Below are 19,611 nucleotides of genomic sequence, written 5' to 3'. Positions count from 1 at the left end.
TGACACGACGTCTTTACTTCGCAGCTCTTAATTCAAAACATGGATGGATGTCATGCTGCCTATAACCCTGTGGATGGATGGATGGATGGAGGGACGCTTTTGCTGTCAGGCAGAGGTAGGTGGTGTGAAAGTCTGGTCAGATATAGTCTCAGGGGAGCAAAAGTGTTTATACTGTTAAAGGGTCAGCAAAGTCAGTCTCCACACAGCACTAGCATCCCTGTGTGTATGTGCGTTGTACCATGACTGACCCTGAAGTAAGGGCCAACTCATTAAAGTACTTGGCAACTTGGCCCACCATGTCATCAGCCCAAAAAAAAAAAAAACATGCAACAATCAAGTACGCTTTCCAGTCCTGCGTGTCCAATCATTAATAGAATTGTGCAGCCTAAATGACAACACTAATAGGACTTATATTCCTGGTTGCTTGACACCCAGATTAAACCATAAAAAAGGAAAAGAGAACTGGAGGCAAAAACTGTATCATTAGAGTGAAATTAAAGTCCCATCTCATCAAGCATCTTTGCTCAAAGGTCTTTAGGTCTTTTGAAGAAAATAACAATTTGGAACTGTTCGTATAGGAAATACATGTACATAAAAACAGCAGAGCTGTTGTAATATGATGACTAATAATTGTAGGACTTTGTGACCAAATCTGTTACAGTGACGTACTGATGCTTAAACCTGACTATGCATGTAGCTTTTCCAGTCTGGGCAGATGTTCCAGTCTGTCTGAACGCTCTGCGTCTGTCTATAGGGAACACTGTGTGCCATCTCACAGGTAACATAGCTGGAACTGCTACTGTGCCACTGTGTGCCTGTGATTTTGTGCATGTGTACCCTGCAGGCACGGTTGTGTGTCAGTCTCTTTCTCACTGCCAACTGAGACTACATCATGTGAGTCACAAGCAACACATTTCCTCGAACTAAAAACAGCGATGCTTGGGACTCTGTGAATGTGTGTTTGCCATCACCTCATTGTTGGGGTCCTGGATGACTCTGTAGAGTGCCGGCACCAGTGACTTCTTCAGATGAAGGCTGCCGGCATAACTGGGGATGTGGGTTTCTGGTAAAGACTGAAGCAGAAAAAAAAAAAAGAAAGAAAGGTTTGCTCAGAGATGACAAATACAGGAAGCAGAACAAGGTGGAAAGAACCTTTTTTATCATTTTATAAAACCTGAAACAAAAACAAAGCTGTTGGCTGTATCATATCAAAATATTTCCAGTTCAGTCACAGAAGAGTTTACACAGAAATATCACCAGATTTTGCTTTAATCACCCGTAGGTTTAAGTGTGTAGGACACAACTATTATTTATGCATATGTGCCTCGACAGTCAAACAGTAACTTGAACATCACAGAGTGGTTATATCTGACAGACTCAAAACATGTACAGATGACAAAATCCTGAGATACCCTCTCAGCATGGCCTCAGTACAGTCATTTTGAGAAGAAGAGAACACAAAGTGCCTGGTCTGTACCACTCACACCATGACTCATAACAATCTACTTCCCTCATGAATCATCAACCCCCCCCCCCCCCCTTTCTCTCTTTCACATTTTTTGTGCCATCCTCTGCCTGATCCCTTTGAACTCCCTGTGTTTGGCACATCTGTGTTATGGAGAAAAGAGCTTGTTGTGAATCCAGTGGACACTAGAGATAAAGTCTGTTAGAGCTCTGTATTTCCTTCCAATCCAGGACCTGCTTTAGCTTTTTCATCTATGCTACAGACCTCCATCATTGTCCCATAATCATTAAATACAAGCTAGTACAGTGAGAAACATGTTTCTTTCTCACAGAATGGCCATTACTTTTTTATACTCTGAAGTTTTAAACTGTGCATGATCTCTGCTCTGTTTTGCACAGCTATGTGTAGTGTGAGAAGCTTGCAGGGTAATAGTATGACTTAGTTATAGTAAAGTTCATATTGAATAAATTACTGCAATTTGAATTGCTGCCTTTTTGGTTAAACCTTGTTTTATGACTTAGACATGTCTGCAAGAAAAACAGGTTTTAGTCAAAGCATGAGATTGACAGTGATGACTGTGAGAGATATCTACTAGATTAAATCAAAGCGTATCTGCCTATGAAATGTAAGTCCCAAAATATTTCAGGTACAGTCTGTGTGTGGTTCTGTGTGAACCAAACAAACAGCTTTCACTGATGAAAGCTGAGCTAATTCTGAGAAAGCAGAGTTGACCCTGAGTCCTAAAATGACCATTTTTTGCTTGCATCCATGTATTTTGATTTGAATTTACAAAGGACTGAAATGTTAAGGAGCTGTTATGCAAACACTTGCACACCCTACATGTTCTGGCATTACGGTAAACCCACAGTGTGTGTTTTATTGGGAAAGACGCCTCCAAAGACGACCTCCATGAGTACATTTCACTGACATGAGTCATGAAGGAGAACAGAGCAGGGACTTTACCTTGAATTCTGAGAGCCATTCTTCAACAACACCGCGCTCTGAACCCAGCATCTTCCCCCTAGGCTGCCTGGTGGACACAGGAACACAGGGAAAGAGAAAGGATATGGTGATATAGTGACATAGTGAAAGAGAAGGACACAGGAGTAGGGGCAAAATGGGGGAGAGGAGCGTGAATAGTTAGTGCTCATTCAACCATCTGGGCATGCAATGACATGATGAAGGACAGTGTTCTCAACAGTGTTCAAAGTTATTTCAAAGTATTTGCATATAGTGTTTATATATATATTTTTAAATGCATTAAACCCAATAAATAAATAAACCCAATAAATACATAAAACTGCCTGAATATTGATTTATCTTTTACAATCAAGGAGAGCTCAGCTGAATTTCCTAAATACCTTCCTCCTTGATGCACAGTTTTCACATTTACATCAAGAGATATGAGACAGAAGATAACAAAAAGCAGCCTTTAGTTTCTTCAATACATTCTGATCCTGGGCTGCTGGCACATTGTTATCCCTTGTCCTTTTCTCTGGATCCTGCAGCTAAAATTAACTTCGGCAAACTGCCGAAAATAACAAGCCATTCCTCCTTCAGGACTCATCCCATGCAAAACATATTCTCATTAATTATCCCATAGGATGCTTGCTATGAACCTGGCATGTGTCTCAGCATGAAAGAGCAAGTATGTCTGTGTGTGTAGTTTGATGGAGTGACAGGTGGAACAGTCACAGGCTCTAGCGGCAATGTGGATACACGCTGTAGGTGACGTTGCAAGGACTCCAATGTGCCAAGCTACCAAAATGACAAAGATAAACCATGGTTATGCAACATCAGATGTAGGCTAACCATAACAGACACCATTCACCAAACACCATCATGTCTGAGCTACCATTATTAACCTTTGGGAAAGACAAAAGCAGAGAACAAAAGCATAGCAACAACCAGCCCTATGCGGGCCACAGTGCTGAGTAACGTCTGTAATTATCCACCCTGACCCAAATGGCAAAATTTATCAAGTCAACAAGACATTAAAAGGAAAATAAAAATCTTTAATGGTAAGGCAGCCAACATTATGTTAGAATTTACACCACAGAAGCTGCTATTAACCTCTCTAACATCAATTACAAACAACTGGTATATAAATACTAAAATCTTTCAACCATGTGGAGTCCTTAAGAAAACAGGACCCAACAACTAACAAACATCCACTGTCATGTTCAAGGTCTTTTAAAAGAAAAAGCTTTGTGTTGACACTTGTGACCTTGAAATAACAAGGTTACACATCATGCTATTGTTAAAAACCCTGTAAAACGTTTCTTTTTACAAAAGGAGATTGCTTTCGTAATTCAGTCATGTGTTACATTACAGCAGCACTGGAGCCTTTGGCCCTAGTTACCGTTTTACTGTGTCTCTTATATAAACCTGTTGTGGTTGTGACTTGATGGGATTAGGGATTAGGTCTAACCCAATGTGAAGATCCCACTTAACATTTCAGGCAAAAGCCACTGTTGGCTGGGTGTGAAGTATTTTCCTGCAGCCAACATAGTTGTTGTATTACATGTTACACAATTCTCAGGTTTAGCTTTTTATCAAACTATTGACATAAATACCGATTACGCAAATACTAATATACCAGTACATGTCACAGATGAACATGATATACCAGTACATGTCACAGATGAACATGATAATACATACAATGACACAAGAATATTTTTGTTACGGGAATGACATCATTTGTGCTATTCAGCTGTCTAAAAATAACTACAAATTGCTCATATGGTTTTGAATGAGCTACTTCATCACTGCATGTGCCTTCACATTGTAATTATAAACAATGATTACACCAATTTTACAATGAAAGAGCTAACTAATTTACATTACATTAACCTGCCTTGTGTTCAGCCATTTTTGCAACAATATGCTTCCACAATATGTGATATGTGTGTCTGCAAAATCATTGTAGCTGCATCTAGGTCAGTATCTCTGGTTAACTTTCTGACACCAAGTTCACAGAACTCAAAAACACTAAGCCATGGAGACTATGCAGAGAGTTATTTAGAGAATCAGAAAGAAAAGGCATATAAAACTGCTTTTCATTGAATGCTAAAAGGCTTGTGTGGGCAAAATTGGGGAAATGCGTACACAGACTGTCAAATTTAGCCACCACTGCTTTAAAGATGTTAACACAATGTTCCTTCTGGTAAGCCAGAAACAGTGTAAAACTGTTTGCATGTGCAGAATCCTAACGCTCACTCCCACAGTAAACCACAGTGTTGACACATCCCTTATTAATCTTATTTAGTATAAAAAACCATTACAGACCAGGAAATCTAAACAAGCCCTAATGCCTTCCTGGATTTACAGTACCTACCCTTTTTCTGTACAGCACAAAATGAGGACTGTTCAAGGACTCTTTATTTTTCATGTAAAACATATTAGCAAATGATGGAAATGACACACAAGAAAGGCCACAAAGAACACTGTACACTGAACAGATATACCTATACCTAAAAGGCAAAAGGTTAGTGAAATGGAGTTAAATGTAATTTAATTCTGTTAATTTAATGATTAATAATATATCATCTTAGTTATAAGTTATAATGTTGTTCATAGCTAAAGTACTGTGGTGGCTCGTGTTTGAGAGAGGTTCTCAAACAAACTCAACATAAATGACATAAATGGTGAAGATAAGACAATGTTGCAAGACAGGCTTAGAGGAGCAAGATATCTGATTAGCTGCTGGAGGAGACAGATCACGGCTGACAATCTGAACAAGTGAAATTCTTGTGTGTGAGAACACTTCATAAATCTGTGTGAACTGAAAGGGTCCATTTAGTAAGCTTGTTCAGCTCTTCATGAAAGGCTGACTCATTCATTTCCACTGGCTTGTCAAACTGTCAAAGACTCACTGAAGTGAAATTCTCCATCGGCTGGGCGGGTTTTTCAGTTACCATGGGAACTGTAGTGAAGTGACTTTCAGGCGATGGCAAACATTCACCAACAAGACGTCCATTTTGGAAGAAGACCTACTTAGATCACATGTTTCTCAAATTTACACAAAACTCCAGGGTGGTGTAAGTGGCAGCTAATGCTGATACATCACCACACCCAAAATCTGAGAATGAGATGTCAAACATGTGAAATTTGTTGTCACCCTTTATACGGCAGCAGCAGCACCATATTATTTACATAAGTGAGAGCTCATGGTGGCAGGTTGTCGGGCCAATGTACCTACCTCAGTGTCCCAGAACTCAGATCTCCACTGGGAGAGGCAAATGGTTTCCCACAGTGTCACACATCTGTCCCTCACTGAGGCTGACCTGCAACAACATGAGGAAAACTCCATCAGTTAAAATCAGCCTGGGAAGACCTGCATAAAAACAATTCATATGCATTAAACATTGATTAGGCTACACAGTGTTAATATAATTATAATAATCTGCCAGCAGTGATGCAGGATAATCTGATTATACAACATATTGTTACAACACATAATACAGTAAGATAACAAAACAAGTATCTTGCCAAATATGTATCCACTCCCAGTATAGATCAAAAAGATTTATATCAACCACAAAGTATGGCTTAACATAATATTATTTCATTGGCAACAATCTGCCAGTTATTTCCTCAATGATCTGTTTGTTCCATAACATCAGAAAATGCTGAAAAACAATTACAGTGTCCTACAGCACAAGAAGACATAATTAAATGTCCAAAAACAGTTCAAGACTAACAAACACTCAATGTACTTCAACGTTACACCAAGAACACTGCAGAATCTCACATTTTACAAAGTGGACCCATCCAATATTTCAGCTTGTTTGAATAAGGACTAAGGATTAATAGATTATCAATTCTTATTGATTGGCTAACTGATTAATTGAGTAGCTGTCGCAGCTCTAAAGACATGACTTCGAAAGCAATTAGGAATAAACTTCAGTGTTTCAAAGAACAGCTCTGGAACAGACTTTGTTGAAAAGCAAAATTCTGCTGGCAAGCAAACAACATACATGACTAATAATCAGTCAAGACAATGAACAAAGCAGCTGACAACCTGGAAGGCTTAGAAACCACCAGATGGTTGCTACAACACCACAATGCTGCTCTAAAGACACACAGTTTTAACATTAGAAGTCACAGACAAATCTATGCAACATGTAAACAACCATTCTGGAAACTATGCATTTTATTTTACAAACAGTGTCTTGAAGGTTATATTGAGTCATTGCACAAGGAGTCAATTTTTCAAGCTCCTTGTTGTTGCATAGCAACAGTCAGCTGGCCATCTTGTTGCCCTCGCCTGCTAAAAATGCATCCTAAAGATCCACACCCATAATGGACCCTGTATTTGGGAGAATGGCTCCGAGCTTCAGTGAGGGACAACAAGATGCCGCGCCATACCACCGAGCACTCCATCTGATGTTAGGCATTTCAAACACAATTGTGCGTTTATCTGGAAAACTCTTATATCAGCAATTCATCACAAAGAGTCAGGGAAATGACTATGCGAAAGTCCCCCATCTGCCTAGAATGATGTGTGTATTTATTTTCCGTTGCCAGATAAAGTGCGCTTGCTGTGCGATTCATCAAAGCCAAGGCCAACAATGGCTCCAGGAAAGGACAAAGAATGAATAATACAACATACTTCAAGAAAATATGCAACATAAACAGAATGCTTGCTAGATGACAGCAGCTTAATAGCTAAAGATAAGGTGTGGCAGGAAAATATTTTTAATTCTTTAGAACAAGACACTATCAGTCACTATTAGCAGTTACCTGGTTCAGGCATGACCTGTATACCCTTCACTCTATGTGCTTAAACACTGCAGCAAACAGCACAAGATATTTTTAATCACAGGTTTATATCACGGTGGCTCTCTTTTTAATATACTGGGTATATTAAGCCTTTCTGGGCAATGTTGGATGGCAATATTGGATTTTTGCATCAATGCAGTACATTTTCTTTTTTTTTTAAATTTGCCAACTTTTATATAGTTTGGTTACTATTAGTAATTCATTCCTTCTGTTCACATAGCCATTTTATTGATATACAAAATAGCCATGGTGTGAAATAAAACGACATACAGCCACCACATAGACAGAGGATTACCTCTTCATTGACAACAACAGAAGAGGCACTTTTACACTTTCATTAAGGTCTTTTTCATTAAGGGTTTTAAGCAGCATCAAAAGCAGATCATAAAATCTGAGTAGATTATAAATACGTAAAGTCTTCTTTTCCTTGCGGCTGCTCCCTTCAGGCCACAGCGAATCATCTACCTCCATTTAACCCTATCCTCTGCATGCTCCTCAGCCGCACCAACTATCCTCATGTCCTCCTTCACTACATCCAAGAACCTCCTCTTTGGTCTTCCTCTAGGCCTCCTTCCTGGCACCTCTAACCTCAGCATCCTTTTACCAATGTATTCACTGTCCCTCCTCTGAACATGTCCAAACCATCTCAATCTGGCTTCCCTGGCTTTTTCTCCAAAACATCTAACATGAGCTGTCCCTCTGATGTCCTCATTCCTGATCCTGTCCATCCTCGTCACTCCCAAGTAATGTGTATATACAAACGTCACCTTAACTGTTTGAGCATAGTTATACATCTGTAATTTGAAATTTGCATTTGTAATTACCTGTCAAGTACAATTTTCTTAGCATACTTTTATAAAAAATGTATTAGATAACTCTAAGATGTCCCATTGTTCATGACTATTGCTCACTCCTGCCTTTTATTTTTTCAGAAAGCCATAAAGTCTCTGGGTTCAGGGAATACCAAGCAAATGGTGCAGTGGATTGGTCTTTTGTTGTTGTGTAAGTCAACAGTATTTTGTAAGATATGCTAAATAACTGCATTGTAACAAAAGAAGATGGATTTTCTTTAGTTCACCAATTTCAGTCTTGCAAAAAGGATTTTAAACAGTCAAGTAGAGAGAGTTTGATTATATGGTTGTGCCCCAAAGCCCCAGTATCAACATAAAACCATTGAAGAATGAGACATATTATGCATATAACCCTGGCTGGAGAATAGAAAAAAAAACAGAACAATACAAATGACATTGTGGTTATAATAAAGTTATAATGAGTTGGAGCTGTACATTGATACTACAGTGTAACCTCGTCCCCACCCATTTCATTCCAGTATCCGTATGTCAAGTAACAACAGTGCTCTCCAGCCAGCCATCACTGTTGGCTAAATAAGTCATACACCTAATGAGGCCTGGAGAATGACAATAAGCCAACTTTCCTTCCAGGGCTGCTCTTCCTCTACGCAGGACCTGGTCATTGTCCTGTGGTGTGGCTCACAAGGGAACAGGAGAGTGCCAACCCATCCTGTTTACGGTGCTTCAAACCCTAAATCACAATGACATTGCTAGACATGCTGCTAAATGGTCCACATTGTTGATACAAAGCCAACAAGTGTGTTTTGTGTATTGAGTTTCAAGACAGAGCAGTTAACACACAATATCCTTTTGCCAGTTTCTGCTGCTTTGAGCAAAGTCCTAATGTCAACTTGCCAACATGCTTATAATGATATAATGTTTATAATGTTAGCATCATGGATATCAAATTTCATAGAAACCCATCCAATAGTTAAAATATAGTTAAAATATTTTACTAAAACACAACTTCATAGTGGTACTTGAAGAAATGTTAGAGGATTAACAAAGTCACTGGGGTTCATCCTCTGAAGACCATGAATGTCTGTCCAATGTTTCATAGTAATCCATACAGATGTTGTGACTATTCAGTGCAGCCTGACGCTAGTGAACCAGCACACTACAAGACTGATTACCTGATGATTGTTACACGCTCAAATAGTGAAACCTTTCTCACCACCATGGATTAATACATAACCGAGAAAAGGGCCAGTGAGCAGTCATGCAGATATTCAATGCTGTGTCTTGGTCTGACTGCACTTAGGAGGGAGGGGAAGAAACTGCTCACTATGCAAGCTCTGACAGACTGTTTTCATATTGGTGCCTGAAGCCCTGGCAGTCTCATGACTCAATAAGCGCTGTATTTGGTAGCTAAGCTGGTAAATGAAAAATCCCTTCGTGCAACCTGTCAAGGTTAAAATCTAAAAAAAACAACATAAGATCAACATTTCGACTACTTGGGCAAATCTACCATGTGTGGGTGGCTGTGACTCCACTGTCACCCACACACAGTTTTAGTCAGCCTTCTCCCCTGATGCCAGCACATGCAGAGCTAACAACAACTGCACAACACTAAACATGCACTACAAATCTTTAAACATACACTACATATCTGCTAATCGGGTCAGTTCTATTACAGACCAGCATCTTTCATTCTAATCCCAAACTGTGTGTGTGTGTGTGTGTGTGTGTGTGTTGACCTTACTGTAAGTGTAAATAAACCTCTAGTACAGCTTGACTACAGAATGCATTACATTAGGTGACCATCTACTGATTATTCCAATTAAGTATTTCCAAAGCCAATCAATTTAAGCCAACAATCTCTCTCTTTAGTAGCTGTCGTATTTCTAGTGAGTGCTGAATGGAGGAACTCCCTCATGCAGCTAACAATACATGTCATTCATTACAGCCAAATGAATCATACAAGCATCCGTTAACTAAGTGACTTATTAAACCAGTGTTAACAACTGCAAGGTTACAGCCCTGAAAAGTACAGAGTACCACTCTTCAGAGCCGAGGTGATCGACCAGAAGATCTCAATAGTCCATCTGTTGTTTTGAGCAACAGTAGAGAATATCATTACTGGTATTTAACCAGGTCTGCAAGTGAGGGTTAATAACATCCACCAAAGCACAGCAAAATGTGGAAACATTTGCAAGAAAAATGACGACAGTGGAACACTGTTATAACAAATGCAAATGCTGCAGGAGCATTAGTCAGGAGTGTGATAACTACATGCAACACTCTTCAGCATAAGGTGCGAAGAAATGTCCTAAACATTCAAGTAAAAGATCACTGTGCACCGCAGACCTACCAAAAAAAAAGTGTCGTAATCACACCAACAGCACAGGTGAAATGTCACTTTGATATATTTATTTAAAGCTTAGCTTGGACTGTGTGAGTGTTGGCTTGTCAACATCCATCACTTTATACCTATAAAACAAAGCTAGTATAAATTTGGATTTTTTTGTATTCGGTAGCTGCATCATAATTTGCTATTGGATGCACCTAATTTTGATGGATGCTCTCTCACAATAAATTAAACAATCATAACAAAAAAAAAAAAAACAAAAAAAATCACAGTAGTGGTTCATGTTTCCGCCTTCTTCAAAGTCAAGTAAAACCTGTAAGTGACGGTAAAGCGTCAGAAAAATGCCAATGTTGGCAAATGAATCTGTATCAAGGAAAGAAAGCTACAGGGAGATAGCACATGTACTGTGTATGTGTGTTTTTGTCTGCCTGTCTCAACTTCTCCTCTCTGCCCTAAATGAGTAGTGCCAGGTTTCAACAGTCCAACACTTGGGATTTTTCAAGGTCAGCTTAGCTCAGTCAGCCATGAATTATTGAGCTTGAGCAAGCTCCGTGCCTCTTCTGTTTGCATTGCTTCTTTGAATGTCCCTCTTCATTCAAGTTTGGCCTCTGTGACCATGATAAACTAAATATCCAACGATGACAGTGTGACAATTTATTGATCCTTGTTTCTGTGTTTAACTTCCACAGCACCAGTCAGAGTACAGGGTCAAATACAGATCAGGAGGAATTCAGTGATTTGCTAAAACAAATATTATGCAACGAAAATGTGATGTACATCTTCACTAGAGGCATTTAAGTATTCCAATCAGAAAACACAAGATACATAAGACACTTTTGGACAGGAGGAGCCATTTTTGTAGTTCTTAGAACCTTTGGAGGGAGTTCCCATTTTTTGTGGAACTAAGAACTAAGACAGCTCTTGGAATGCAGTTTTGGGGACTTTTTTTTAGCTCCTACTCAAGAGTAGGCTCTTTTCCAGTATAATAGGAACCCTGAATGACGTATGTTTAACTTGATTCGTCAAACAAAATGCAGCACTGGGAAATGCCAATTTTAAAAGTTCATTTTTGTACCGTAAACAGCTATTGGCACATTAGAAAAACTCACACAAATTCACCTAAGCCAAAGTCTAGGATGCCTACTTGACGAAGAAAATTCAGATGGATTTAGATGGATCAAAACGGAAAGCAAAAATGTTCAGTAGTGTTATTATTGAATGTCGTGCAGAAGTGATGTTGCTGCAACCATCAGATGCTTATGTTACTTCAGTGTTCCTACTGGCAGTGTGAATAGAAAAACGGAAAAAATTCCCTTACAGTCTGTAGTTTGCGGGGTCTGTTCCAGGTAGTTCCTAGAACTGTTTGGTCCAAAAGTGGTTTATATTTGCATGGAGATGGTCTAAAGGGACTTAAAGTCTGGTTTACCACAGTCCAGGGCAGGTTTATTTCGGTCAGCTGATTTGCACATAAACACACAGCAAATGCAAAATGCATTTAAGAAAAAAAAAAAAGTTCCTTGCTGTTTATATGTTCCACTTACACATTTGAAGGTGCTGGCCACCTTTCATGGAACATACAATCATACTCACACAATACACAGACAGTGACAGAGAGAGACACACACACACACACACACACACACACGTACACGCACACACGCACACACACACACACACACACACTTTATCAGACACTTTCCTGAGGTAAAGGGATTAACTCTAATACCTGACCACAGTGAACCAGTCTGCTCTAATCTCTATTCCCATGCCTCTGTCAATCCTAACAAGAACCAGCCAATCACCAGTGGAGTAGCCTCCCTGCACAGGAACAGAATGTGGTTAGTTAATAGAAAATAGAGTGCTGGAAAACTACCAATTTCCCAGGTTTCCATGCAGAATGATGACTAGAAACAGTTACAGAAATAGAGAGGGCAGGTACACAACTCAGTGAGATGACAGCTGACAGAAACACTTTGGTGAGTAAAGGTCACAAAAAAACAGAACCCATGAAAGTTGGTAAAAATATTTGTTAAGCTCTTTGACCATGCAAATCAATTATCAAATCTTTCCAAACGTATTCTGTTTAGTCTCTGCTGACTCACTCGGTCATACTTCAGACATCAGGAAAGAGGAGGAAAACCCCCCCAAAAAACTATTGACATACAAATTCATGATAACACAGCAAGGCTGCTGTACAGTAAATATGGCAGACCAGCTTAAACATTCAGAGAAACAACTGCAAATTGATTTTTTAAAATGCTATCAAACCATGGGCAGGCAACAGTCACCAAAGCCAATTTGTTCTTGTGAGGATCAATAGTTTTCCACCCTAGGACACATGGACAGAAACACAAAAAACTACTCTCACATGCATCAATGCATTCTACGTGTAATAATATAAAAAGAAAGGGAGATGGGGGCACAGCAAAGAGAAGAGAGAGTAAAAAATTGGTTACATCTTCTACCCCATCCTCTCCTCATCTCTCATAGGCCAGACTAGGGGAACTGAGGCGTACGCACATCCTGGGCTAAAATTAGCTGTGCTGCAGCTGCAGGGCCAGACGTGTAGGGATGAGCCCATGTTGCAATTGAATACACAAACACACAAACACACACACACACACACACACACACACACACACACACACACAGGGTTCCACCAATTAGACAGGGTGCACCACAACAGACGAGCACAGGTGAATACTAACAGACTTCTGCCTCTTTCTTCACTCCTCAAATTGAAGCATATAAATACCTCAGTCAATGCAAATGTTGTGGGTATACACATCCATATATACATACACACACAAATACTGGCTGGATTGAGGACCTCCAAAAATGCCCCACAGTAACCTCACCTCAGCATTGAGGACCAACTTGACTTGTAAATGCTTTGTATTCAAGCATTTAGCTTGTGATCTTATTCTGAATGACATGCACTGAATTCTTGTGTACAGGGCACTATAATTTTCAAACAAATACCATAATAAGCAAGCACTTGTGCCATTATGACATGCGTTAGATGTGTAGTGTCTTGACAAGTCAGGGCTTTCATTACCAAAGGAAAAGTAACACCAGTATAATCTAGTGTAGTGCCATTTTGAAAATAGTTTTTTTTCACTTTAACATGTTATCCCCAAGACTCCAGTTTCCTCCCACAGTCCAGAAACATGTATGTCAGGTTGATTGGTGACTCTAAATTGCCCATAGGAGTGAGTGTGAGTGTGTGAGGTTGTTTGTCTCTATGTGTCCCTGTGATGGACTGGTGACCTGTCCAGGGTGGACCCCTGCCTTTCACCCAAAGAGAGCTGGGATAGGCTCCAGCTGATCCCTGGGACCCTGGTTAAGGAATAAGCAGGTATAGATAATGGATGGATGGATGTTATCCCTAAGATTTTGCTTGGCCCATGAATGAAATGCAACATTTCTGACATAGTATGTTGAGCACTGTAATTCATTTATTACTCTATAACACACAAAAACATGTTGATCTACCCTTTAAAAGTAAAATGGTTCTAAGAAGCAAATGTTCCTGTGGACAGCAGACAGTATGTACAGGGGGAAGGAAGCACACAGTTACTGGCTTATTAGTTGTGCCTGTACAATAAAATGCGATTCAGTACATCTGTGCCGCAATAAATCTCATCTTGTGCTCTAACAGTGTATTTCATTATATTATGAGTGTTCACATGAGTATTTTTAGTAAACAATGTAAAACAAGAACCATGAGCTGGTTGGAACTGTGTTTTATGAAGGCTGTGGCAGTCACAAGATTCACTGAAACTACAGAAACATGGACATTAATTCCACAGCATTTAGAAATGCTGCTGACAGTGTTTCCAGTGTGTGTGTGTGGAGAGCAGCTGAGCATTTAACTTTGCTCTAGTGAAATGGAGGAAAACGTGGTGCTGCCATATAAGCCGATCAGCAGTCTTTAACAATGGGCTACCTTCAGCTTCCATGACATGTCAACATCAGTGGACTGCCCACAGGCCTGAGACCACAACCTGAATGACCAAAGGACCAGCAAAAGGAGGAAGGAGAGAAAGAAGGGGTATTATCACTTCAGATGCTGAGGGGGGTGGGGGTGTCTGTAAAACTGCTGAATACCAAGGAAATCAAGGCCGGACAGCTTGGCCTCTCAACTTCCTCCCACCTCAGAGACCAATAGTTATTAAATCTAATTGTTTCCTATCCAGTATAAAAACCACCAGTACTATGGGCTACATTTTCGCTCCATCCATTAAACTACTGCAGAGAAATTACATTGGCTGGACAATGACGGAAATCTGCAAGCAAATGCAGCCAAGTTAATAAGCATTAGCCATCGGACCCTGGCCAAACTTTGCCTTGCCAATGTAACACTCAGTCACTATCAGTATTTTAGAACTAGAGACCTTAAAATTTAATTATCAAATGTAAACTCCTTTAGTCTTTTTACTGGATTTTAACTGTCTATCTTTAATGGGCTGGGTAACATACTTCTCATACCTTCATCATGTTCCTAAACAATGAATTGTGCATAGCTGCATTAACAACCAGGCCTCAATAAAGGCAAGGTAAAATGTTTGCTAACTGGTGCCTTATTGTCCAATAAACAGCCCTTCACTTTCCTTCCCAAGTCTTTCCCACCATATCACAAAAACAAATAACTGGCAGTAATTCAAAGGCTCCTGGAATCAACCTGGCTTGGCATCTGTTCAAGTTCAGACAGGCGCTGAGCCGTGACCGGCAGTTTGAGCAGGGGAACAGAGCACTGACCGTTGGGAAGGTAAAGCCCCGCAGAAAACACTGGCTGTGAGAGGATGATGACCCGTTATCTTGCTTATAAACACACTGACTGTTCAGCCATATTAATGATGCAGAAGTTGTGTTTCCCTTCCTCTCACACACGTATGCTCACACTCCCAGGACCCAGAATCAAGGGTAAAGTTCAAGTGCCCTTCGGTCTCACGTAAATTGTGTTAAGGTCATCAGCAGGATGTGTCACTTCCTTCCCTTCAACTGTTGCAGCTGCACTGACACATGGGCCTATCTAATCAAACGGCTGATCCAGCCTTAAATAACAACATAACATAAGAAATTCAACTTAAAAGTGTGCAGAGTGCACTCAGCCCTAATTGGAAAAAAAATGAAACAAGGGTATATGAACTGGCAACGTGTCAGACCTGTGATTGGCTGCAGAATGAACCAAGCACTCCAATTCAAGCTTTCTTCTGAAATCATGCATCATGGTATGTTCACTACAGTAGTTCGCCATAAAACAATTTTAATTTGGTTACACACACACACAAAAATGATACCCTGGCATGTATAAATACAGGTGTCTTTCTTTAGCATCAACAGTGTCTTGGACACATTTAAACTGGACTGGAAAACTTGTTGCAAATGATCTTTTCACTGTCTGGTGCAGAGCAGTAGTTTAAAGGTCATCAACTTGATTTGCTAACACAGCATTGCATTACTAAACAGTTAATCATTTTTGTTGTTTTTCCAGGCTCTCAAATATGAGGATTTGATCCTCTATCATATAGAGTCCATATGAAAGTCATGGTTATGCAATGTTTATACATTACCATAATTTAATTTCCCGTTAACAGTTAATATTGTAACAACTCAACCTATGATCCATAGGAAAAATAGCTACAACTCCATGATTATCCATTACATAAATTAAAAATTCACACACTTTATATAAATGAAATCAAATGAAATAAGCTCATATACATATATGTAAACATATGCACATTTATATATGTAAACATATGTACATTTATATTAAATGGCTAACAAACAAGGATCATCTTTAGCTTTGGTCAGACACCATGTGATTCCCTAACTTTATTACAATCAGTTTAGAAAGCATTAATTCATTCACAAACAAGACAGTACACACATCATGCTGCTCCACCTCTTTAGAGCCCCCTGAGGAACAGTATGAGCTCTTGTTTGGCTGAGAGGGAGACAAGGTGCGGGGCTGGCAGGGGGCTGGGGGAGAGACATACTGTATATCATAGAGACAGCAAACACACAGACAGACCTCATACCTGGCAGAGCAGTGAGTCAGCAGCACTACAGCTCTCTTTGCATGCCAACCACATATTCAGCTGATTCTCAAGACTGTCTACATGTGACAGGACTAAAATGACTTTTAGGCACATCTGAAGCCAATCTGGATGCCGAGTGACAACAAACAAAATACCATGATCAGTCTAAGCAATACTGTATGCCCACAAAGCTAATTATGAGCCTCAAGGAGACAACAACAAACATGGCCATTCAAATTTTCCTACTGGAAAAGAGGAAATGCAGGGGGGCTGGCTGCCTGTGTGATCCTCTGACTTTGTGTGAATGAGTACAGTGGAAAATAGTGCCCACTGCTAATCCATAGCAGGCTAATTACAGCTTTGATCCCTTAGGCTTGTGCATCATCATAGGTCAAAGTGAGGCAAAAAAACTCTGGGGCTCAGTACATTTATGGTTAGATTTATTTTGGGTTAGGACTTTCTTAGTAAGTTCACAACTGCAGCAGATGTGCAAACAACAAATGATGGTTATTTATTATTAGGTAGGTCAAATGGTGGTACAGAGTTTACAAGAGCAGACCTCAGCTTTCCATATACCCTCTTTTTTTCTTTTTTACAGCACGTACCCCCTTAACAAGAGTACACTGCTCGATAAGTGATTTCAGCAACTCCACAAAATTATCAGATACAACTTAGGGTCTTTTGCTCAACAAAGCACTTGGGCTGGATAAGCATTTGTCACCCAGAGCAATAGAAGAAACTCCTGGAGACCAAGACACAGATTAAGTGGGTAAATTGGGTTTTATGTCTAAAATAGACCACAGCTCTGATGATAGCTTAGTCCCAAAACACACAGTGGCAGAGACAGAGCAAGAGAGGAGGAGAGAGCAGGATGACGATTGAGGATGAGCAGCAGATGGCATGGAATTATCTGGATCTTCAGCTCCACATCTTTGCTCGTGACACCATTATTTGAGGGGTGGTTTACTCGTCACGACCAATATCGCTCAAAAATAAAAAATAATAAATAAAAACAGCAGTGTGCCAACATAGAAAGATCAGCTAGAAAGTAACGTGGCAGAAACTACTGGTTTGGCAGAGCAAAGGGGAATTAAAAAATTTAATTTAATAAAAAATAAAAAATGATGACTGTTCTTGAGTAGAAGTGCAACTAAAGCTGACAACTATTTTGATTAATCATTATAAATCACTTTTTCCAAGCAAACAAACCATTAAGATCCTTTCTAGCTTTGAGTTTGCAATTAACCTATATGTTAATCTTTGTTTAAGACTGCTGGTCACACAAAAACAAGAAAGTTGAAGATGTCACCTTGGCCTTTAGTACAATGTGACTAAGTAAAACAGATTATTAGAGAATATATTTATCAGACCAATCAGAAATTAAAATATTGATTAGTCAAGGCTGACTCACTATTTTGTCCAAGCTCAGGTTATTAAACAGTATGGGTAATGACTGAGGCAAAAGGGTGCAGGTATAGAGGAACTAAACTAACACTAGTTACCCAGAGGAAATGTTTCGGGGGGGAAATCCTAAACAACACCATGTTCCTAAACTGGCTGTGCACCAGTGTTTACTGAGGCACTTCAAAGTTTTTTTTGTTACACCTTAAATAACCTGCCCACTTGAACATGCACACACATTGACACATATTAATGCATATACAGTGGCTATTTAAATTACATCAGCACATGATGGTGCAGTAACTACTAATGACTGACCACCCAGGTTAGCTGAAAATATACAGCAGAGGCTGAACTGCAGATCACATGATTTACTCTGCAGCTTCTCATTTCACGAAACTGAAGTTACTTAACATAATTAGCCTCTGCTCCTAAACGTCACTCCGTACCAGGTGAAGCTGAACATGCAGCACTCAGCTTTTAGCAGTAAAAAGTTATACAGGCCCCGCGACCGAGCTAAATTTAGACTTCCGCTCACAATTTTCAAAATAAAGCAATATCAGTAGAAACAAGCTGCAGCAAATTTTGTTGAGTTCAGCTGTAAAGTGCCAGAGTAGGAGAACTGTATATATTTTCATATATGTCATTTACTGTGGCAGGCAGCACAGCAGCCAGCACCCAGGCAGCTGTGTTAGCCAGTTAGTTATCTGCTAGTTAGCTACGTCTGCCACGAAAGCTGGACCTGCACGTCCACGTTAGCTCCTTTAGCTCGGCTCTGCATGCCATTAGCCCGCTCAGGTCGGCAGCTGGCGGGGCATCCTCATTCTCGTTTCTCACCAGTCGTGACCAGGCCAAGTCGGCTGACTGACTGACTGACTGACTGACTGGTTGGCTGGCTCACAACAGCTCCACCGAAGCTGAAGCATCTGCTGCGTGTGGTCCCTAGCTAAAGACGCTGAAGCCTCCTCGGTTTACATCCACATCTACACACCAGCGCTCCTGATGGTCCAACTCACCAGCAGCCTCTGACTGCGACTACCTGAAAAAAAAAACCCAGGTGATAAAATACTCACCCGGGCTGAAACTAGTGATAGCAGTGAGGCTCGGTAAGTGTATCGAGGAAGCGGGGGTGGTGTTTGCCCAGAGCAGTCACCCAGTCCCGAGTGTGTTTCCTCCAAATGCCCCCTCTCAAGGCGAGCAGCACCTCCGTATGATGTGTCCACACTGCAATGGAGCTGCCGAGCCTCGGCGGATTGGCCAGGCTGAGCGGAACTGAGCGCGCTCTGGTTAAAGGGAGCACCAGAGTCCTGCAGGGGGAGCAGCGAGGACGCCTTCACGACCGTCGGAAAACACATAAACACACAGGTGGTCTACTTGAGGCTGGGGCTTTCCTTCTAAATACTGCACCAGTGTTGTCAAATTAGTGAAGTTGTTTCGTTTATTTGCATGGGTTTTCTTAAGTTACAGTGTGTTGGTGTCTCAGGGCCACCACAGAGTCATAGTTTCATACGCCAATGACGAGAAGGAAACTTGAACACATCAAAATAGCATGTGTAAGAAGAATATGCTAAAGAAAAGCACATTTATTGCAAAATATGAGAAAGCATCACAGTCTATAAACCAAACTAAATGATGTTAGCAAATTAGAAATTATTGTTGACATATCCCCCTATCTATTTGGTAAGGCATAAATCAATGATAGCCTAAATGTTTAACTAGCCGCTACATTTTGGAGTTATAATCTGTCATTAA

The 19,611-nt window shown here is 40.3% G+C and overlaps 1 protein-coding gene across 2 annotated transcripts in view; it reads right to left on the bottom strand.

The window, feature by feature from the left end:
- Nucleotides 1–19,413, bottom strand: part of LOC113123438 (protein FAM126B) — a 35,924-nt gene extending 16,511 nt beyond the window's left edge. Inside the window, exons 1-4 of one of the 2 annotated variants that reach the window (XM_026295511.1) lie at nucleotides 18,933–19,413; nucleotides 5,670–5,754; nucleotides 2,429–2,495; nucleotides 972–1,073 (exon numbers count right to left, since the gene is read on the bottom strand). In XM_026295511.1, the coding sequence (XP_026151296.1) occupies nucleotides 972–1,073; nucleotides 2,429–2,479 (153 nt within the window). In that variant the 5' untranslated portion in view covers nucleotides 2,480–2,495; nucleotides 5,670–5,754; nucleotides 18,933–19,413. The remainder of the gene's footprint in view (nucleotides 1–971; nucleotides 1,074–2,428; nucleotides 2,496–5,669; nucleotides 5,755–18,932) is intronic. The other variant, XM_026295512.1, reaches the window with a different exon arrangement.
- Nucleotides 19,414–19,611: the final 198 nt, after the last annotated feature.

The sequence above is a fragment of the Mastacembelus armatus genome, chromosome 21 (assembly GCF_900324485.2).
Source record: "Mastacembelus armatus chromosome 21, fMasArm1.2, whole genome shotgun sequence".
Lineage (NCBI taxonomy): Eukaryota > Metazoa > Chordata > Actinopteri > Synbranchiformes > Mastacembelidae > Mastacembelus > Mastacembelus armatus.
The sequence above is the reverse complement of the archived record's forward strand: the minus strand, read 5'-3'. Positions and strand labels throughout refer to the sequence as shown.